The 23,292-nt window shown below is 41.0% G+C and overlaps 2 protein-coding genes across 5 annotated transcripts in view; one reads left to right on the top strand and one right to left on the bottom strand.

The window, feature by feature from the left end:
• The first annotated feature begins 3,449 nt into the window (after nt 1-3,449).
• Nucleotides 3,450-18,249, top strand: etfbkmt (electron transfer flavoprotein subunit beta lysine methyltransferase). Its single transcript, XM_039761839.1, has 3 exons — nt 3,450-4,195; nt 13,702-13,832; nt 17,528-18,249. The coding sequence occupies exons 1-3, from the start codon at nt 3,882-3,884 to the stop codon at nt 17,869-17,871; spliced, it is 789 nt and encodes a 262-aa protein (XP_039617773.1). The 5' UTR covers nt 3,450-3,881; the 3' UTR covers nt 17,872-18,249.
• A 1-nt stretch (nt 18,250) lies between these two features.
• The window catches only part of amn1 (antagonist of mitotic exit network 1 homolog (S. cerevisiae)), a 53,750-nt gene continuing 48,708 nt past the window's right edge, over nt 18,251-23,292 (bottom strand). For all 4 annotated transcript variants that reach the window (XM_039761836.1, XM_039761835.1, XM_039761838.1 and 1 more), the window contains exon 7: nt 18,251-19,427. In XM_039761836.1, the coding sequence (XP_039617770.1) occupies nt 19,354-19,427 (74 nt within the window). In that variant the 3' untranslated portion in view covers nt 18,251-19,353. The remainder of the gene's footprint in view (nt 19,428-23,292) is intronic.

Here is a 23,292-nt window from a genome sequence, read left to right as displayed (position 1 = left end):
AGCACCCGACAAGTGCCACTGGGCAGCCTCACAAGTTGAGTATTTGGAATGGTCTGCTGGTTGCCACAAGTTTCTGATAGAATTTGTTACTATTTCTGAGTTCATCTGTCGCAAGACGGAAATATTGGTCAACTTGAAGGAGAAGTACACACTCCTTCCCCGCTGTTTCAAGTGTGGGGAAATGGGCCATACTAACACAAAAAGTCCCAGCTTTAGTGAACTGACAGACTGTAGGTGGCCGTGAGGAGAAGGTATTGTTTCACTGCCAGTCTCTTGCTCCTCCCTTACACCAGGGTGAATGTAGTCAATGGGCCCAAAATAACCACACTTATAGATACTGGCAGCAGCACCTCCATTGTTGCATACCATTACTTGCTTCTGCCAGTCTAACCTATATCCATGGGGAATCTCAATGGTACAGGTCTGCTTCTTGTATAGTCATTTATCAATAGTACCCTATAAGATCCGGGTGGCTGTCATGCACATTCCACCCTATCCAGAAATACTGGGGTGGGACTGGTCACAAATTAAATGTGGAGAAGTACAGACCACCATAAGGAAAATACTGGGCCTTGCAATAGATGGTGATACCCTGTCTTCACTTTAGAACACGGTTTCATGTGGTAAACTAATATGTATACCCTGATTGTGAAGAAACAAGACGTAAGAGAGTTGCAGTCAGGGTGAGAGATGGAACTGTCCTTACGGATGACACTGCAGTTGTGACCCGCTGGACTGGCTACTATGAGCAGCTATTTAAAGATGATCCTCCGGCTACAACTTTGGATATCTCTGGGTTGATGGTTCTTAAACCTCCAATTAATTGTGAACTCCCCAATTTGACTGAAATTGTACAGGCAGTAAACCAGCTGAGGTTAGGGAAGGCTGCAGGGATCTTTGGTATCTAGGGTGAACTTCTCCATGCTGGTGGTAGGGCTGTCCTCCTGGCATTGGAAACAATATTTGCTTCCATTTGGGAGACTGGCATCATCCCAGCTGACTGGAAAATGGGACTTGTCGTCCATATCTGGAAATGGAAGGGTGATCGCCTGGATTGAGGCAGCTACAGGGGGATAACACTGCTCTCGGTGCCAGGCAAGGTCCTTGCTCACCTACCAGCGACCGGAGCAGTCTGGTTTTATGCCTAAGAAGTCTACCATCGACCGCATCCTTGCACAGAGGGTTCTCATGGAGTGCAAATGCAAATATGTGAATATCAGCAGAGTTTCTTTGCAGCCTGTGTCGATTTTCGTAAAGCATTCAACTCAGTTGATTGAACTGCCTTGTGGGACATCCTGAGACTGTGGGATCCCCCCGAAGTTTTTGGATGTCATGGCTGGCCTGTATTCTAGTACTGTGAGTGCTGCGCAGAGTGGAGGCAGAACCTCTGCGTTTATCCTAGTTTATTCTGGAGAACGTCAGGGGTGTGTTCTTGCTCCTACTCTGTTCAATGCTTGTATGGACTGGGTGTTGGGCAAGGTCGCGGGGTCCAGCGGCTATGGGGCATCTGTTGGTGAAGAAAGATTCACTGATCTTAACTTTGCCAACGATGCTGTGATATTCGTTGAGTCAATGGAGGCTCTGATCAGGGTTCTCAAGGCACTGAGTGAGGAGTTTGAGTGTCTGGGTTTGTGAATGTCCTGGATAAAAACCAAGATTCAAGTCTTCAATGACCTCTTGGGCACAGCCATGTTAAGAGGTTTAGTATTTACCTCAACTGCAACATTCATGTCTAGGGTGATTCTTCCTATGAAGTCAGTTGACAGATTGGGAGAACATGGGGGATCATTTGGTCTCTGGAAAGGGATGTGTGGCGTTCCCAAAATCTTTGCAAAAAGATGAAGGTCAAAGTCTTTAGAGTCCTGGTGCTTACTGTTTTGCTATATGGTTGCAAGACTTGGATACTACCAAGTGACCTGAGACAAAGACTGGGCGCCTTTGGTACTCTGCCTCCTTGGGCACCACTGGTTTGACTTTGTGTTGAACAAGCAGTTGCTCACAGAGTCCCAAATGAAGCACATTAGAAGTACTGGGAGGGAGCGTCAATTACTGCACTACAGCCATGTTGTGCGATTCCCTGAGGGTGATCCGGATCATAGGATCCTCATTGTTGAATACCCAAGTGGCTGGACTAGGCCAAGGGAATGCCCACGTATCACCTGGCTACAGCAGATAGATGGTCATTTCCAGATGGTGGACTGCGTTTCTGCCCTGTAGCAATGAATGCTCCCCAACCACACCTGACCTGAAAAATATAAAAACTTATCCTTTAAGGCAATAGACTGCAGCGCACAAGGCTAGTGGTTCAGTCCCCAACCATCCCCGATTCTGTGTGACCCTGAGTGGGTCTCTTGGCTCACTGGTGCTCCTGTTGTACAAACGTGGTAACTGCTTTTATAGAACCATAAGTGGCAATGTGGCTTAATGGAAAAAGCCTGTACTCTAAACCACAAGGCTGCCGGTTCAATTTCTTCTTCTGACTCACTGTGAGACTATAAGCAAATGAACCTAACCTGTGCTCTAACAGTAAAAATAGATGAAAAAATTATAGTATTTACTGTATGTGTATTTCTGCAACATGAAGGCACTTTCTTTAAGAAGGCACTATATAAAATAAAGATGATTATTTATTTTTCTGCATCATAAAACCTGATGTTAGTTATGTTTACTATATACAATTTAAAAACATCTAGGATACCTGGGATCTCAGAAGTGTATGAAGAGGTCCAATCCAATTTGCTGTTCTTAGTCCAGATGTTACACAAATGAAAGCATACACCAAATTCAAAATGAATAAAAAACAAATTGATACTTATTTGATTCTGCGATGAAGCCTTTTGCGTTGTTGTACTCTGCATTTACTTTATTAACTCAAAGAGATCAGCTTTCCGGTTTTGACATTACAGTACTGTTCTTGTCTTATTTTTAATCTTTTAAACATCAGGTTATTTCCAACGAGCAGGCACCGGAGTTAAGATTAAAGTATTAGATATGATCAATTATTAAAAAAAACTCTAAGGAATCATTTTACTGTTAGAATCTAACATATGTTCGTCAAATGGGCTGAACCAAATTACCTCCAAGAGCAACGGCAATCCACGATAAACTGGCTATTCATAACACTCAAACTAAGGACGACTCTCTGAAGTCTGCTCCCACGTATAATCTTTGTTGCAGTTTCAGTTTTGGTATTATTTTGCACACTGATTAAAACGGCTTCAAAAAGTCCTAACCATAACAGACATTGCAATTATACGGAGTGTATTTGCAATTGGCGGGTTGTTCCTGCGCCTGCGCAACGGTAGTAATGTAGTCACAGTAGAAAGCACGGGAGCGCCCTCTGCTGTTACATCACAACGTTACCATTTTTGTCACAATTGGCAGACCTGTAAAAAATAATTATAATTAGTACTTTTAAGTAATAAAGTGGCAGAAGAATGAAGGAAAAAAACCGCAAGGTTTATTTATTATTTTTTTTACCCGTTTGTTGTTTTTGATAACGCCTTTATAATGAAATCACTGCCCGGAAAAGAGGTTCACGTGTCTTTGTGGCATGGAGGAACAAAAACAAAGAGGGACCATTCGGCATGGAGCATAATGGATGTACTGTACACACGTGGGCTGCCGAAGTTCACATCATTTAAACTGCTTAAACTGATCAAGCCTGTGTATTTATGACGTTAAATCGAAAGACATTATTATTAATGAGTACATTACAAATTACACGTGTAGTAAATGAAAGCGTTTATTGTAACGAAGAAATGCATTGATTTCAAATAGTACTTTTTCCAACAGTTTCGAATTGTTTAATGTTGTTTTACATTTTTTCCGTGAGACACATCAGTTGATTCACTATGTAACGATACTAGCTAAAACACACGATGTTAACTTTAACACAAGGATTTCTTCGTTTCAAACCAACATTCCCGGGTGTCATGCCGATCAGATTTGCACAGCATACACGCTTTTTGGTTTTAGCAAAATATCATACCGTAGAATGCTTCTCAGCAGAAAGTGACATTAGAAAGTTTATTGTTGAAAACACAGAAGTCGTACAAGGAAATCATCTTACTCCGGAGATCAAGATGAGACTGTTCACCCCGAAGTGCCGCTTCTGGAGAGCCCGACCGGAGCTCTGGCCCTTTAGCGACCCGTACTGGGCAATCTATTGGCCCGGAGGACAGGCGCTGACCAGGTACTGTTACTAATATTAATGTTATTTTCAAACGCTATTGGCTCTGTGTGTGTATTTAAGGAACATTTCAAAACAGCGTTCTACAGTTTTATCACCGGAGCTGGAAAAATGGTTCATGTATTTGTTTCCTTAGATTATTGTAAAGCGTTGTTTACTGGCTTGGACAAATCAACCCCTTCGTGAAGTCAAGATGCAGCGACCAGGTTTACTACGCGATCTAGAAAGAGAGAGTATATTACACCTCTTTTATATCCTCTGCATTGGCTTCCGGTGGATTTTAGGATTCGTTTTAAAATCCTGGTATTTGCTTATAGAGCATTCAACGGAAAAGCACCAGTCTATTTATCCAATCTCCTACTCGGACTTTCTGCTTCTCGCACAAAGGCTCAAAATCTGTTAGGTGTTCCGCGAGCGAGATTAAAACCAAGTGGGGACAGAACCCTTGTAATCGTGCGCGCCGAGGATTTCGTATGGCTTACTCTGCGGTCTCTTTTAAAAACATTCTTGTTTAGCCTGGCTTTTGCTTAGAGTCTTATTTATTGTATTTTATTTTGCGCTGCTGCCTCGCACTAAGGAGACCCGGGTTCGCTTCCCAGGTCCTCCCTGCGTGGAGTTTGCATGTTCTCCCCGTGTCTGCGTGGGTTTCCTCCCACAATCCAAAGACTTGCAGGTTATTGGCGATCCTAAATTGTCACTAGTGTGTGTGTCCTGCGGTGGGCTGGCGCCCTGCCCAGAGTTTGTTCCTGCCTTGCGCCCAGTGTTGGCTGGGATTGGCTCCAGCAGACCCCGTGACCCAGTGTTAGGATCTAGCGGGTTGGAAAATGACTGACTGACTGATTTTAATTTGTTTAATGTATTTGTTAGCTGTTACTATACTGTGTATCTTCTTTGCCTATGTATGGCGCTTTGTGTTTTCTTGTCTGTGACAGGTGCTTTATAAATAAACTTTACTTACGACTTACTTTTTGCATATCAAATTGTTGGTGCACTTAAACTGCAGCCTTGATCGCTTTTGATAAGATCACAGGATGCAAAAAATTTTGAAGAGATAATTAACCTTGATTACATATGTGAACACTGTTTAAAAACGCATGACACACCCTTTGCTTTGATTCCAGCAGCAAGTCTATCTGGATTGGTCTCAATCAGTTTAGTACACCTTGATCTTGCATTTTAGCTTGGGCTTTGAGAAATAATTCAAATCCAGTCACCTGTGCTCAGCCCACCATAGGTTTGTGCACAGATCTTCTGTAGTATTAGAGAGCTGAACTTCTTTCTTTCTTTCTATCTACCATCCACTATATAGACCACCATTGATCATTTCATTTTTTCACTGTTTTCTGTGCTAGACTTTGGCCTCTTTTAAATGTTCTTACCTCAGTTTTTAGCAGTCCTAATTTGCCTTTTAATGGTTGTGTATTTATTTATGGTATTAATGGAAATAAGAATAATCAAGATGAGTGTCAGATTGGTAATTTCCTCGTTGGACAGGCCAAGCTGGGCATTTATAAATCCAGAAAAGAGAAACTGAAGTCAGGTAAACAATTTGACATGATAACATTATTTCATGGACTCAAGTATATTTAGATTTATCTAGAGTTCAGTCACCTTATTCTCCCAGAAATTGTCTCAAAATCGGGTGTTGCACGTGGTAAGGCTCCGATAGCGTTTACTAGAGGGCAGGAGTGAAAACAGGATTAGCTAGACGGCTCATATTAGTAATGATGGATTGAGTTCTCCTCAGACAGCAGCCGGAATAGATGGTATGAAGCTGTGGAAGGCACACCGCAATGATTTTAAAAGCAGTATGTCAGTAAATGAAGACTTAAAACCTGCCTTTACTCCCTTCATTACAATATGCCTTAGAATTCAGTCATCCTTCAAATGTTCCTCATTATATTCTTTGTTGACATACTGTACCTTAACTTTTAATGTTATTTTATTCCAACTTTATTAGTTGTTATTCCTTTAACATTGATGTTGTTTTAATTTCTACTTTATTTGCTTATTTTATATCAAGTTTCATGTATTCTTCTAATTTGTACAGTGTATTGGGATCATGCTGCCTGGTGGTTTTGCACTTTAAAAGCTGATTAATTGAGTCTGGACTTGCAGTTCTGGCAAGTCAGGTTACCAACACACACTGTGCTGAATCTGTCAGTGGGGCAGCAGTAGAGGTTCAGGTTCACCAGGAGTTTATTTTTCGCTTCAAAGCTTTTTAGCCTCATGAGGTGAAACAGCCTTCGCTGGGCCTTTTTGGGGGATGCAGGCGGTGGGCAATCTGTGCACCCAGAAACTGAAGAAGACAGCTTACCCCTGTTGGAATATGGCAGTCACGCACACCAGTGCTCTTAATACTACATCTTGACTCAATCAAATAGTGTAAAATCAATGGTAGCAACAGTAGGAAATATATTTGAAAAGAGTCTTGAAAGTTTAGGAAATGTATTTGAAAGTCCTTTTAAAAATACGTATGCAGAAAACAAAGGTGATGGAAGATGAGTCTTTTAAAGTGTTGCTTCAGATTGTTGTTCAGACTTCCCAATTCCTTTGGATTCTTCTTTCTTTTGTTGTTCCTGTTCTGCTCTTTCTTTTTTCTGTGCATCTTGCATTTCAAAGTCAAAGGCCTCACTCCAAGTTGAATTAATGATGGTTACAAGTTTAATCTACAAGTGTTTGCCTTTTTCAGGCTGTTTGTTTATTTGGACCCTAATTCACCCAGGCTAATACGTTACATAAAGTATCTAAGAAATCATAAAAGAATGATTTAAAAGATACAAGGTTCAAGTCAGTAAACATACAGAAAATCAATCTCTAGCAGTCATTTAAAAAGAATGTGTTTACAGTTTAAGGAGACACTGTTTAAAGAAAGTCAGGAGGTCCAGGTTTTCAAATTGCTGCCGTGTTACGTAGTGTTAGTTTCAGGATATTCTCTAAAGGCTACAGATTTGGTTTTGAATTGTAAACTGCTTAGTTCATTCTTGCAAGTCCATCCATCCCGTTATATCCTACAACAGGGTCACGGGGGTCTGCTGGAGCCAATCCCAGCCAACACAGGGCGCAAGGCAGGAAAGAAACCCTGGGCAGGGCGCACACACACCAAGCACACACTAGGGACAGTTTAGGATCGCCAATGCATCCATCTAACCTGCATGTCTTTAGACTGTGGGAGGAAACCCACGCAGACACAGGGAGAACATGCAAACTCCACACAGGGAGGACCCAGGAAGTGAACCCGGGTCTCCTTACTGCAAGGCAGCAGCGCTACTCACTGCACCACCATGCTGCCCTTTCTTGCGAGTCTGAACATTAAAATCTTCATATGGCTTATTTCTTTTTGCCATATACAATATTGTTGGCTGTGTTGGACAAATGTTGCAAGATCAAATAATATGACTTGATGGATTGCAGTCTTACTGTAAAGAATTCCCTCGGGGTTGATGTTGATGACAATACAGGTGCCGGTCATAAAATTAGAATATCATGACAAGTTGATTTATTTCAGTAATTCCATTCAAAAAGTGAAACTTGTATATTAGATTCATTCAGTACACACAGACTGATGTATTTCAAATGTTTATTTCTTTTAATTTTGATGATTATAACTGACAACTAATGAAAGTCCCAAATTCAGTATCTCAGAAAATTAGAATATCAATTAAGACCAATGCAAAAAAAGGATTTTTAGAAATGTTGGCCAACTGAAAGGTATGAACATGAAAAGTATGAGCATGTACAGCACTCAGCAATGCGGCGTGGCATGGAGTCGATCAGTCTGTGGCACTGCTCAGGTGTTATGAGAGCCCATGTTGCTCTGATAGTGGCCTTCAGCTCTTCTGAATTGTTGGGTCTGGTGTATTGCATCTTTCTCTTCACAATACCCCATAGATTTTCTATGGGGTTAAGGTCAGGCGAGTTTGCTGGCCAATCAAGAACAGAGATACCATGGCCCTTAAACCAGGTATTGGTAGTTTGGCACTGTGTGCAGGTGCCAGGTCCTGTTGGAAAATGAAATCTGCATCTCCATTAAGTTCGTCAGCAGCAGGAAGCATGAAGTGCTCTAAAAGTTCCTGTTAGACGGCTGCGTTGACCTTGGACCTCAGAAAACACAATGGACCAACACCAGCAGATGACATGGCACCCCAAACCATCACTGACTGTGGAAACTTTACACTGGACCTCAAGCACTGGACCTCAAGCAACGGATTCTGTGCCTCTCCTCTCTTCCTCCAGACTCTGGGACCTTGATTTCCAAAGGAAATGCAAAATTTACTTTCATCAGAGAACATAACTTTGGACCACTCAGCAGCAGTTTTGCCTTTAGCCCTGGCGAGACGCTTCTGACGCTGTCTCTTGTTCAAGAGTGGCTTGACACAAGGAATGCGACAGCTGAAACCCATGTCTTGCATACGTCTGTGCGTGGTGGTTCTTGAAGCACTGACTCCAGCTGCAGTCCACTCTTTGTGAATCTCCCCCACAGTTTTGAATGGGTTTTGCTTCACAATCCTCTCCAGGGTGCGGTTATCCCTATTGCTTGTACACTTTTTTCTACCACATCTTGTCCTTCCCTTCGCCTCTCTATTAATATGCTTGGACACAGAGCTCTGTGAACAGCCAGCCTCTTTAGCAATGACCTTTTGTGTCTTGCCCTCCTTGTGCAAGGTGTCAATGGTCGTCTTTTGGACAACTGTCAAGTCAGCAGTCTTCCCCATGATTGTGTAGCCTACAGAACTAGACTGAGAGACCATTTCAAGGCTTTTGCAGGTGAGTTAATTAGCTGATTAGAGTGTGGCACCAGGTGTCTTCAATATTGAACCTTTTCACAATATTCTAATTTTCTGAGATACTGAATTTGGGACTTTCATTAGTTGTCAGTTATAATCATCAAAATTAAAAGAAATAAACATTTAAAATACATCAGTCTGTGTGTAATGAATGAATCTAATATACAAGTTTCACTTTTTGAATAGAATTACTGAAATAAATCAACTTTGTCATGATATTCTAATTTTATGACCAGCACCTGTACATACAATTAGCACTGATGACTGCCTCACTGGACTTGCCTCTCTAATGCTGAAACAAACTCATTCTTTTTACTGCCGTTCTGTCATTTGCTTTCTAAAGCACTTTGCAGTGGCCTGCTTCTAAACTGTGAAAGATTGACTGGAAGGTTAAAAGGTTTTCCTTACATTTTGTTTTTGGTCAAACACACACAAATTGGAAATGGAATCGATTTCTAAGTGCTCAAAATGCTATTTGGGATATTTGATATGGCTTCGCATGGCAACGTTCTTCTCCCTGTAAACATTAGAATGGTATTGACAAGAACAGAACATTCAGCCCAAAAAACTTGCTTACCGTCAATTCGAGCTTTGCAGATTTATTTTAAAATAACAGCTGGAATCTACCAATTTCCTTCATAATTTTAAACACTTCAATCATCCATCCATCTTCCTAACCAGCTCTTTCAAGACTGGGTTGTGGGGCAGCAATGCAGGAGCCATATCTCGACAGGATGCCAGTCCATCATCAGGTGAACACACACATATACACCCACATATATACACACACACACAGTTTAGCTTCTACAATTCAGCACAGCTTGGTCTTTGGACTGTGAGAGGAAACCCATACATGACCTGGGGGACATTGCAGAATTCATGCAGGGAACACCCAGGACATGGACCCTGCTTTCAGCACCACTTCAGGCTTGTCACTTTTTAATTTCAGTTTGCTTAATTTGAAAATGTTCAATTCCTTTAATTTTTTCCTCAGAGCTCTTACTTTGCAGTCCTGGAATCCCTCTGATCGCTCTTCTCTGTATTTCTCCTAGTGCAGCCATTTCATCTTTGTAATATGGAGAACAAAACTGGCACACTAGTGCATTATACAAGTTAAGCATAAATGTCTTTTGACTCTACACTATATAAACTACCGTGCTATTAGCCTTCTTGATGGCGTTTGTGCACTGCCTGGATGTAGTGACAAGTCCGGTAGGACTTCTATGTATTCAAATTTAACATTTGTACTTTCTAGTCATATTAAAATCACATTTATTTACATTGCATTTCATCTGCCAACAATCTGGCCAAACCTGTATTTTGTCAAAGTCTCTTTGTAGTAACTTGACATATTTACATTATCTGCCCTTCACAACTCAATTGTTTTAATTTGTATGTAACTTTATACTTTGCATCTTGTAATTATTTTAATTTTAATTCTCATTTCAATATATCATTAACCACAAACAATTCTGTATATTCACCTAGTTGTGGTGTCATCTGTAACTTTAACTAGCTTGTTATTTATTATCTTACCTTGATCATTTACGCAGCAGTATGGCTAGAGACTTTGTTACAGCGGACCATGAAAGTAAATGTAGGTATAGAAAGCAAAAAGTCCTACAATTTATGTAGAAATTAACAGAACAGGAATGGGGCTTCCTAAGTGTGGCTCAGTGACATTTTATGCATACAGTGAGTAAACATATCTTCACTATTTACAGTACATTACTTCAAAAACGGCCTCACGGCTGCATTATCTTCATGTTTTAATGATTCAGGATTACAGTCCCTCCCTTTCAAAGATCCAAGAAGACACTGGGAAAAGGATCTCTCACTCAACATATCAGAAAAGGAGTGGAAAGTAGCAATGCAGAGAATTCACTCGAGCTCCATATGCGCAAAGCATACAATTATACAACTCAAAATTATTTATCGAGCATATCTGTCTCGACTAAAACTCTCCAAAATGTTTCCAGGGCATGATCCAACCTGCGAACGTTGCAACCAAGTCCCAGCCTCACTGGGTCACATGTTCTGGGCCTGCACCAAATTAACATTATTCTGGACCAAAATTTTTAATTACCTTTCAGACAGCCTTGGACTCACAATCCCTCCTAACCCATTAACAGCTGTGTTTGGTGTTCTTCCAGAGGGGCTTAAAGTGGAGAAGGACAAACAAATTGTGATTGCATTCACTACACTGTTGGCACGCAGACTCATTCTGATAAACTGGAAGAACCCAAACTCTCCTCTTTTAAGTCAGTGGGAAACCGATGTGTTATACTATTTGAAATTGGAAAAAATCAAATACTCAGTTAGAGGATCTGTACAGAACTTTTTCAAAACATGGCAGGATCTAATCAGTAATATTTTAGAATAATTATTTAAATTAAGGAAGTAGATTCTCTCCCCTCTTTTACTCCACTTATCTTTATTCATTTATTTTTTTATCTATTCATTTGTCTTTAGTAGCATAAAATTTTACTCTGCTGGCCTAGCTCTCTTACTCAGGGGTGGGGGTGATTTGTTTTGAACCTTTTTGTTTATTTTTTGGAAAACTTGATATATTTGTATGGAATGTTATTTGATTTAATAAAAAAAATACGACCTCACGGCTGCTTTTTTTTCACCTTTTAATCATTCAAGATTATTCTGACAAAGCCCCAGATGTGCTCTCCATTATGGTCTGCTGCTGACAACAATTCTACATTAAGACAACAAAGATGACTTCAACAAATGTTGCTTCTTTCAAATGTTTTACAAGTTACACTTAAGACACAGACAGACCTTCGACACTCCACGACCAGCAGCTAACAACAGCACATCCAGTCAGCGCCATTTTTATAGCCTTTGAATCTCAGTCTGCTGTCTGTGAAAGCTGTTGAGTCACCACAAGCATATTTGAATTCATTTTTTAACTACATGTTACTGCATAATGCTAAAAACACACATATTATTACTGTATTTATTCTACTGACCTATTTAGTTACATTGCATCACTGCTGTTATTTTTCCAAAATCACTTGCTGTCACAAAAATGTTATTTGTCTGGATTATTAAGCAACAAATATAATTTTAAACGCTCCAGCTTTCAAAATTGTTAACAAAGTCTCCAAACTCACTCAATTTTACATTGTACATACTTTTTCTAACTTGATTATTAGTTCAAAACCATAATGACAACAGAAATGTCAAAACTGGAATGTTGTATATAATGTTAACTTGAATTTTTGTTATCATCAAAGTCCACACTCGCCCGAGTAACAACACTTTGTCTTTCAGTTGCCACTGTGGATGAAATGAGCTTCAATCGTAGTTTAGGAGAGAGAACGTTAAGCCTTTTCATTAACAGTAATAAAAGGAACAGTGAAGGGATTCACAGACTATAAATGCATAGCTGGCATTTTGCAATTGTCACAGAATGCTTTTTATGACTCGGCCCAGGCTTTTCCACAACATGTCCTCCACGTAGACCTTTCAGGCATTACACTTTGCTCAGCTGAATTCCTCGTCATGTCCCATATCAGTAAAAAGTGAGATAATTTTCAAGCACACAGGATGTGTCTTTGAGGCAGACAGTTAAATAACCTGATTGATTAAAGTTGACAATGTCAGAGCTTCACCAAGCAGACAGAACAGGAATGTAAATTACTCTACGCAAAGACAATCTACCCAAAGCTCAATGAAGTACAACACATTTATTCACATTACCATCATGGAAACCTTACTATTGTGATAGAACCAGGGGCATCAGCTAGCCCCAAACATGATCACACAGAGAGTCCCGGGTTCAAATGAAGAAGTGTTTATTAAACATACTTCCATAAAGTAACAAAAAGCACAAGCACCAATATCCTTTATCTCTCTCTCTCTACAATTCACCTCTCCTTTCACCACCACACTGCCCTCCTCCAGCTGTGTTGCTCCAAGTCTTCCCAGCCCTGACTCACCTAAATAAGTGAGTGTGTTCCCTTTTATTGAGGACCTGGGGGTACTTCTGGTGCCAGGGCCACCGCCCAATGAAAGTACTTCCGGGTCATGCGGAAGTCCTATAAATTGGGGAGCACATCTCCTAACAGCCACACCTAGCAGTACCTATGGACACCAGCAGGGCTGTGTTGCCAGACTACATCTCCCAGCATTCCCTGCTGGTTCCAAAATGGGCGCCAATATGGAGGACTGCTGCCATCTAGCATTTTGGGGGAATAAAGAGTCCCCAATATCGTCTTCTGGTGGGCTTTCCATCCATCCCCTCCTGCCATCACTTCCAGGTCTGGCTCCTTTCTTTCTTCTTGTCGGGATGTCCATCTGTCTGCTCTGAGCCTCCTGTCCAGGTAAGGAACCATCCCCTTCTCTGGTCGGGATGCCCGTCCAACTCCTGTGGTATTTACAATGTTTACTAAAAGCAAGAGCTACTAGACAAGTTTTTTTCCTACTGCAGTCACTTTGGTTAAGTAGTCTGTAATTCATGTCTGTTTTTCCTGATCTCTAAATCATTATTACTATATAACGGCTTATATGACATATTACTGGAAATAAGTGAAATTCTGCATCCTCAAATTTGCTTTTCAGTACAATATGTTGTTATTCTGTTTGAGAGTTTATAATATTGGGCTATATTGAGCTATATATACTTTGTTATGTATATGGATGTAACAACTAGTGAAATTGTCAATCAACTTCATTTTTAAAAATGTCGCCCCCTTTTGTTTTTACCAGGTTTCTGCTTGATAATCCAGGCACTAGCAGGGGTAAGAAGGTCTTAGATCTTGGAAGTGGATGTGGTGCCTCGGCAATGGCTGCCAGCCTCAGTGGTGCCTCGCACGTTCTGGCTAATGACATAGATCCAGGTATGTAATGCATCACTAAAATCATACACACATATACACACAGTTGTGCTTGAAAGTTTGTGAACCCTTTAGAATTTTCTATATTTCTGCATACAGTGCATCCGGAAAGTATTCACAGCGCATCACTTTTCCCACATTTTGTTATGTTACAGCCTTATTCCAAAATGGATTAAATTGATTTTTTCCTCAGAATTCTACACACAACACCCCATAATGACAATGTGAAAAAAGTTTACGTGAAGTTTTTGCAAATTTATTAAAAATAAAAACATTGAGAAAGCACATGTACATAAGTATTCACAGCCTTTGCCATGAAGCTCAAAATTGAGCTCAGGTGCATCCTGTTTCCCCTGATCATCCTTGAGATGTTTCTGCAGCTTAATTGGAGTCCACCTGTGGTAAATTCAGTTGATTGGACATGATTTGGAAAGGCACACACCTGTCTATATAAGGTCCCACAGTTGAGAGTTCATGTCAGAGCACAAACAAGCATGAAGTCAAAGGAATTGACTGTATACCTCCGAGACAGGATTGTCTCAAGGCACAAATCTGGGGAAGGTTTCAGAAAAATTTCTGCTGCTTTGAAGGTCCCAATGAGCACAGTGGCCTCCATCATCCATAAGTGGAAGAAGTTTGAAACCACCGGGACTCTTCCTAGAGCTGGCCGGCCATCTAAACTGAGCGATCAGGGGAGAAGGGCCTTAGTCAGGGAGGTGACCAAGAACCCAATGGTCACTCTGTCAGCGTTCCAGAGGTCCTCTCTGGAGATAGGAGAACCTTCCAGAAGGACAACCGTCTCTGCAGCAATCCACCAATCAGGCCTGTATGGTAGAGTGGCCAGACGGAAGCCACTCCTTAGTAAAAGGCACATGGCAGCCTGCCTGGAGTTTGCGAAAAGGCACCTGAAGAACTCTCAGACCATGAGAAACAAAATTCTCTGGTCTGATGAGACAAAGATTGAACTCTTTGGTGTGAATGCCAGGCATCACGTTTGGAGGAAACCAGGCACCACTCATCACCAGGCCAATACAATCCCTACAGTGAAACATGGGGGTGGCAGCATCATGCTGTGGGGATGTTTTTCAGCGGCAGGAACTGGGAGACTAGTCAGGATAAAGGGAAAGATGACTGCAGCAGTGTACATAGACATCCTGGATGAAAACTTGCTCCAGAGCGCTCTTGACCTCAGACTGGGGCGACGGTTCATCTGTCAGCAGGACAACGACCCTAAGCACACAGCCAAGATATCAAAGGAGTGGCTTCAGGACAACTCTGTGAATGTCCTCGAGTGGCCCAGCCAGAGCCCAGACTTGAATCCAATTGAACATCTCTGGAGAGATCTTAAAATGGCTGTGCACCGACACTTCCCATCCAACCTGATGGAGCCTGAGAGGTGCTGCAAAGAGGAATGGGCGAAACTGGCCAAGGATAGGTGTGCCAAGCTTGTGGCATCATATTCAAAAAGACTTGAGACTGTAATTGCTGCCAAAGGTGCATCAACAAAGTATTGAGCAAAGGCTGTGAATACTTATGTACATGTGATTTCTCAGTTTTTTTTATTTTTAATACATTTGCAAAAACCTCAAGTAAACTTTTTTCACGTCATTATGAGGTGTTGTGCGTAGAATTCTGAGGAAAAAAATGAATTCAATCCATTTTGGAAAAAGGCTGTAACATAACAAAATGTGGAAAAAGTGATGCGCTGTGAATACTTTCCGGATGCACTGTGTATATATATTGTGGCATCGACGCCCAGGAGGACCGGAGGAGGGCTTCTGCCTCATCCAGACCACGAGGGGGCGTCCGCCCTTGTTATGTTGGGGGCCTCGGGTAAAGGGCTTGGAAGCCCAGCCCTGTATGGACCCGTGGCCACCGCCAGGCGGCGCCCCGGTGCCTGAATATCCCTGGAGCCCAGCACTTCCGCCACACCAGAAGTGCTGGGGCTGAAGACGACAGGGGACACCGGACGGCTTCCAGGTGTGCAGCCGGCACTTCCGCCACACTGGGGCGTGTCTGCGGAGGAGTGCCGGGAAGCAGCTGGAGCCCATCCGGGTTCCTATTTAAGGGGATGCCTCCCTTCAGTCGAGGGCGGAAGTCGGGTGGAAGAGAGATGGAGCTGGAGAGAGGACTGGAGGTGGCCAGGAGAGAGGTATTGTGACTGTGTGGCCTGGACGTTTGGGGAATCGGTGCAAGAGGCACTGGGGAGTGCACGGGACTAACATCAGTATTGTAAATATTAGTGTAAATAAACAGTGTGTGGTGAAATTAAGATGTCCGTCTGTCTATGTCCGGGTTCAAGTCCACAATATATATATATGTGGACTTGAACCGGACACAGACAGACGGACATCTTAATTTCACCAGTGATTGACATAGTTTTGAGTAGCAGCCACAATTTGAAAATTATACCAGTTGGGGGGATCATTTTTAAGGCAATTTTTTGAATAAAAAAAAAAAGAAAAATTATTTTAGTATTTTTAGTTACTTTTGTAATTACAAAGAACTTAAAATTACTAGAAATTTCAGAAGGAGATTTGGATTGCAAGATTATTTTGTACTCGTACTCTGTCAGTGTCTATAATTTTCTCACATTCATTTCATAAACAAAAACTATGCAAATGATTCCCCCGTTCCTTTATATATGCAAAGTGCACATCGGAGTGCATATTACTGTATAGACACACATAAGTGTATATGCATACATATAGTGATGTATCAGTAGACTTGTAAGGGGGCACACTGTCAACACACAAGTCACCTCCATTTTCAAATGCACCCCATACTCTCACACACATTTCACTTTTTCACCCAAATGCATCTTGTTTACATCTTCTACATTTGTCACCCAATGAGGAAAATGACATTTTGTCAATCTAGCAATAGCAGTTAGGTCAGACACGTCCATTGTAAGAAAATGCGCCAAGTACTGGCTGGTGGGCGCTGCTGGATGACTTGTCGTAATGGTGCATGAAATAAAATAAATACTGCAGGCCTCTTTGAAAATCTCAATTGGTGTTAAAGTTATAGAGTGGGTTGTCTTAATATACTCCCACCTAAAGTTGTCTTTCCTTCATCACTGATAAAGACGCAGCTCGACTCTAACTGGAACAAACACGTATCTTTCTGTTCTCATCTTGAGGATGTTGTCTCTTTTTCGGTAATTAGTTAAAACTGACTGTTTAGCACCGATAGGGTGGGACAAGTAAGAGTAACTAACACATTTTATATGTCAAAATGTTTACTTTGTAGTTTAGCTGAAAGAGTGATACAATAGCCAACAATTGGACATACTTTTTTCCAATTTTTCACTTCTCAGCTAAGATGAATGGCCTTCCAGCACACTCTTATCATCAAAGTCTAATTCAGCAGCAGAGCCATCAGTACACACAAACTGCATGTCATTTATTAGCTTAAGTCACCTTGTCTAGCGAATGTCCAAGAAAAAATAATGTAGTGTAGGACATTCACTCTGAAATATAATTCTGGAATTGAAATTATTTTGTCTATTCATTACTCTTAAAGCTGCAAACACTTCACATTTTGCATGGCTACTTTTACTTTTAAGAGTTTATAACGTCAGTGTGCCACCACAAACTTTCACACACCGTAGGTAGTTTTCTACCTGTCAATTTCTCAGAAAAAAAACCAAAAAAAAACCCATGTTATTAATACATCTTAATTTGCTTTTATTTTAGTGGCAACTACAGCTATCAAGATGAATTGTGAACTGAATAACCTGAAACCTTTATCTGTGTCAGTAGAAAACTTGATTGGGACCAAATCAGAGGACTGGGATCTTATCCTTTTAGGAGACATGTTTTATGACACCAAGCTTTCAGATGGTTTGCATTCTTGGCTGAAGCAATGTGTCAGCACTCACAGAACACAAGTCCTCATCGGAGACCCAGGAAGGGCTAACTTTGAAAATCACAAAATTCAGAAATGGCTGTGTGAACTAGCACACTATGAGCTGCCCCTTTGTGTCACGGAAGAGAATTATGGACTGACGTCTAGCAAAGTCTGGGAGTTCTTGCCTTGAAAGCTCTATGGCATTAGGCAGTATACACTTGTAATGATAATAAAAAAAATACATTTATACAGTATTTCATTTATAAAGCACTTTACATAAACAGTGGGGACCCACTTCAGCCACCACCAGTGTGACTGTAAGGCACAAGGAGTGACAGCTTTTATTTATAGCCAGCATGGCTGATTGAGATTCAGAACTCATAACTGTCTCTCTTGTATTGTTTTAATTGCCTTTTTTATTTTATTTGAGTTTTGTTTACTAACTTAGCGATAACAATTTAATGCAAACACTACAGAAACCAACAGCTGACTTTGTCCCATTTGCACCTCTGCTTGTTTAATAAAGCATTTCCTTTAGTAACCATTATAAAGAGATATTCAGTAACAACTTTGTTTTTTTTATGTATTTATTTATACACATTAAATTCAAACACAGTAAAGACACACTCATATTCTTCACATCAGAAATGCACATATTAATTAATTATTTGGCACACAAGTATGTTGTTTGTTAAGTATAACTCTGTGACTTACATAAAAATACAAAACACAAACTACTGCTTTTTGGTCACTTGTGTGAAAAAAATCTTTGAAACTCTATATAACAAAAACATACCAACACACAATGCATGTGTCTCACATTTAGCATGCACTTATATGTCACTTTGTATTAAAATTTGTGTCACCCGTGTCTCACATCAGCACCTCTGGCTTTCAAAATGGTGGGACTGTCATTCAGTCTCCACAAGGAAGAAGAATTTAAAGGAATGCAACTGAGGTGTGTGGACAGAATGAGATGCTGCCATCGTGTTACGTTTCGGATTTCTCCAGATTATGTGACCTGCTTATCCAAGACCATGGTGTGTTTCCTAGGCTGCCTCACATTATGGTGGACTAACAGTGGCTGTCCTGCTGTATGTGTGATGTAGCAAACCAAACAGAGCTAAAATTCTATTTAAAAATACTAAAAAATGTGTGCTGTAAAATATCTAAGGATGGGTGCTTATCTGAGGAGTATTAATATTTGTTCTACTAAAATCTTTCCAATACAATGAAATGCAGTTAATGTCTAGATTTGACCACACGGGGTCACCCTTGCGCTATGTAATGTAAAGCAAGTTGGACAGGGGACACCTCTCTCTGGTGAAAAGGCCAGAAGGCACATGGAGTTGTAGTCTGGTGGTCCAGCATTGTGGAAACGCTCTGTGGAGTTGAACTGGCTTTAAGGTTAGGTGTGTTTAATAGAGGGATCTCAAACAATTCTGACTGTAGAGCATAAAAAGCTGCCTCATTTTTAGAAAAATGATTCACCTGCATATCTCTGTTTCATGAACTCTGAGTTTTGCCACATTTGGAAAGTGGATACCTTCCAGCCATCAAGGTTCTACTGTACTCAACAGGAGCACTGAAGCTTCAGTAGACCTTTTGTTTTTCGATCATGGTGGTACACTGCCCTTTTTTTCACGATTAATGTCAAACATATTAGTTCTATTCAGTAGACGGTCCAGGTCACTTGCTCAATTTCTTTCAGTCCCTCTAGCTGTTCCAGGGCATCTCTTGAAAGATCTGTAAAAAAACAAGCACATATATTAATCTGTATACATTTACGGTACTAATGTTCAACTTGTAGCATCTTACATTCTCTTCACAAGACCCACTCAATCCAGTTCAGGGTTATGACAGGCCAGAGCCTACCCCAGCAGGTCCTGGAAGAAAGTCGGACTCAGGCCAGAAAGGTGTGCCAGTCAATCACAGGGCCTACGCCCTGAGGCGGGAGGAAAGGCAGAGCACCCAGGAAATGAAAATGCAGACTGCACTCAAACCAAGAACCCAGGGGGCCATTAAGTACTCCTGCTGGGAGCCATTTGTACAGAATAAACTGCAGTAGGAGTTACTCCAGAACCATAAGTGTACAGGAGGGAGAGCAGGGAATGCCTTTTATTGTTGTTATTGAATATTAGGCTGGCATAGCAACAATGCCTTTAATTTCAATTTCAATCCATGCTAAAGACTAGAAATGTGTTCTTGAATAGCACAATAAACGAAACAATATTTTTCTATACAGTATCAATAAAAAGTATTCACCCTATTGGATGTCTTTACATTTTATTATTAAAGAACACTTAAGCACAATGGAATTAATTTACATTTTATAAATGACTTGTGAATTAATGTGTAACAATAAAAGGTGAAAACCTTTTGTGAAAACGGATAACTAGTAATGAACTCGTCTCTGTGAGCCTGACTAATTTTAAAGCAAATAGGTCTGATTTACATACGAACAGTATACACTGTATATACCTTGTTTATGTGTGTACGTGTGTATAGTGACTGCAGGGGGGACACCCCAAAGCTCCAGACACAAGCTCAAATAACGACTATTTTAAGGTACTAAACGTAATTTTTAACGGGCTCTTTCTCCAAAAGCACAATCGCAATTCTCTTCCTCCACTCTCCTCCAGGCCAGCCTTGTCCACCACCTCTCGACTCCAACTCCCCGAATGAGGCAGACAGGCATCTTTTATACTGGACCCAGGAGTACTTCAAAATACAACACCACTGCAAGTAGGATCACTTCCAGGCTGTGGAAGCTCCACAAAACAGGAGGGTCTTCCTCACCCCGGCAACACCCTCTGGCGGCACCAAGGGACCACAATGGGGTGGCTCTTTGAAAGTACTGTGAAGTCGACTGCAACCCTGTGGGTACCCAAACTGGGACCATGTCAGAGGAGCACTGCCACCTATTGTACTGGGGGATGATCGGTCTCTAATATAGAGTCTTCCCTGTCCATCCATTATTCTGCCTCCATGACTGGGATGAGAACTGGAAATCATCCCAGCCAGCCCATCAGTGCACTTCATCCATTATAACCTTCCAGCTAGGTAAGGTGCTGCACTCGATCAGATAAAAGGGTTAGTAACATGAAGCAATGGTCAGCAGAAAAGTGTATTCATTGAGATTAATGGAAAATAGTCTAATGTGTAAAAAAGGTCAGCAGAAAAAATGTGTATCAATGATCAGAAGAAAGTGTCTTATTATTAGGCTGACTAGCGGACGTCACAATGCTGTAAGCTTGAAGGATGCAGTGTCCAATAAAGATGAGCAATGAGCAAACCATGTGGAGTCTGCTGTGTCTTCAGTTTTTGTCAAAATCAAGAAAATATTTGGGAACTTTGCTGAACTTGGTGAAATGCTCTGCAATCAATGGGGAAGGAGGATTTGAATTACAGTGGCATGCAAAAGTTTGGCCACCCTAAGATATTTGAGGTCTCAGACCTTCATTAGCCCATTAGGACTATGGCGTGTTCACAGTCGTCTTTAGGAAACTCCAGGTGATGCAAATTGCAAAGCTGTATAAGTTCTCTGACTCCTCAAACTTTGTCCCAACAATCAGCAGCCATGGGCACCTCTAAGCAGCTGCCTAGCACTCTGAAAATAAAATAATTGATGTTCACAAAGCAGGACGCGGCTACAAGAAGAGAGCAAAGCATTTTCAGGTAACTGTTTTTGCAGTCTGTAGTTAGAAAATTATTAAGAAATGGCAGTTAACAGGAACAGTGGAGGTCAATTTGAGGTCTGGAAGACAAAGAAAACTTTCTGCTCATTGGATTAATAGAAAGGCACATTAAACCCCCTGTTTGACTGCAAAAGATCTTCAGGAAGATTTCACAGACTCTGGAGTGGTGGTGCACTGTTCTACTGTGCAGGGTCACCTTAACAAATATGACCTTCTGGTAGAGTCAGCAGAAAAAAACCTTTCCTGCAACCTCGTCATAAAATTGAGCATCTAAAGTTTGCAAATGAACATCTAAACAAGCCTGATGCATTTTTGGAAACAAGTCAAAACAGATCTTTATGGCTGCAATGTGACAATACTGCCCACTCTGTTTGCATACCTTGCCAAGTGTGACCAACAGTTCCCCAAACTGAATGGCTACCTGAGTAGGTCATGCTATATCATAAAATGTTCACTCAGGTACAGAAGTGGGTTTACCCAAATTAGATAAAACATTTTATTTGACAAAGAAAGGCTTTCCAAACATTTTAACAAGTGTATAAGTGTTCAAATGGATTAAGTTATAAAATAAGACTTGTTATTGCTGTAAACATCAGGCTTGTTGTGAGTGCTTAGTCTGAATTATGCAATAATGTTTTCAAATAGGCAAAAAATCAGTAACAATGGCAGTTAACACTAGCACAAGTTTCAACAGTGATTCACAAATATGTAAAATTTTATACTTTCAAGAAGTCCAACAAGAAATCAGAAATGCATTTTCTAGGGTGGAAAAAGTGATTACACCATTCCTTGTCTTAATCTTCCATCAACAGATGCAATCATAGGCATGCTACTCCAGAACTATGCAGAGGGTCCAAGCTTAACATTCGTTTGAGAATTTTGTTCTTTTATCATCATTATAATACTGTACTGATACAGTGGGATGCAAAAGTTTGGGCAACCTTGTTAATAGTCATTATTTTCCTGTATAAATCGATGGTTGTTACGATAAAAAATGTAAATTAAATATATCATATAGGAGACACACACAGTGATATTTGAGAAGTGAAATGAAGTTTATTGGATTTACAGAAAGTGTGCAATAATTGTTCAAACAAAGTCAGGCAGGTGCATAAATTTGGGCACCGTTGTCACTTTATTGATTCCAAAACTTTTAGAACTAATTATTGAAACTCAAATTGGCTTGGTAAGCTCAGTGACCCCTGACCTACATACACAGGTGAATCCTATAATGAGAAAGAGTATTTAAGGGGGTCAATTGTAAGTTTCCCTCCTCCTTTAATTTTCTCTGAAGAGTAGCAACATGGGGGTCACAAAACAACTCTCAAATGACCTGAAGACAAAGATTGTTCACCATCATGGTTTAGGGAAGGATACAGAAAGCTGTCCCAGAGATTTAAGCTGTCTGTTTCCACAGTTAGGAACATATTGAGGAAATGGAAGACCACAGGCTCAGTTCAAGTTAAGGCTCGAAGTGGCAGACCAAGAAAGATTTCGGATAGACAGAAGCGACGAATGGTGAGAACAGTCAAAGTCAACCCACAGACCAGCACCAAAGACCTACATCATCATCTTGCAGCAGATGGAGTCACTGTGCATCGTTCAACCATTCGGCGCACTTTACACAAGGAGATGCTGTATGCGAGAGTGATGCAGAGGAAGCCTTTTCTCCCCCACAGCACAAACAGAGCCGCTTGAGGTATGCTCAAGCACATTTGGACAAGCCAGCTTCATTTTGGAATAAGGTGCTGTGGACTGATGAAACTAAAATTGAGTTATTTGGGCATAACAAGGGCGTTATGCATGGAGGAAAAAGAACAGCAGCATTCCAAGAAAAACACCTGCTACCTACAGTAAAATATGGTGGTGGTTCCATCATGCTGTGGGGCTGTGTGGCCAGTGCAGGGACTGGG

The sequence above is a fragment of the Polypterus senegalus genome, chromosome 8 (genome assembly GCF_016835505.1).
Source record: "Polypterus senegalus isolate Bchr_013 chromosome 8, ASM1683550v1, whole genome shotgun sequence".
In the NCBI taxonomy this organism is placed as follows: domain Eukaryota; kingdom Metazoa; phylum Chordata; class Cladistia; order Polypteriformes; family Polypteridae; genus Polypterus; species Polypterus senegalus.
Note: the sequence above shows the minus strand (reverse complement) of the source record. Positions and strands in the feature narration are given on the sequence as shown.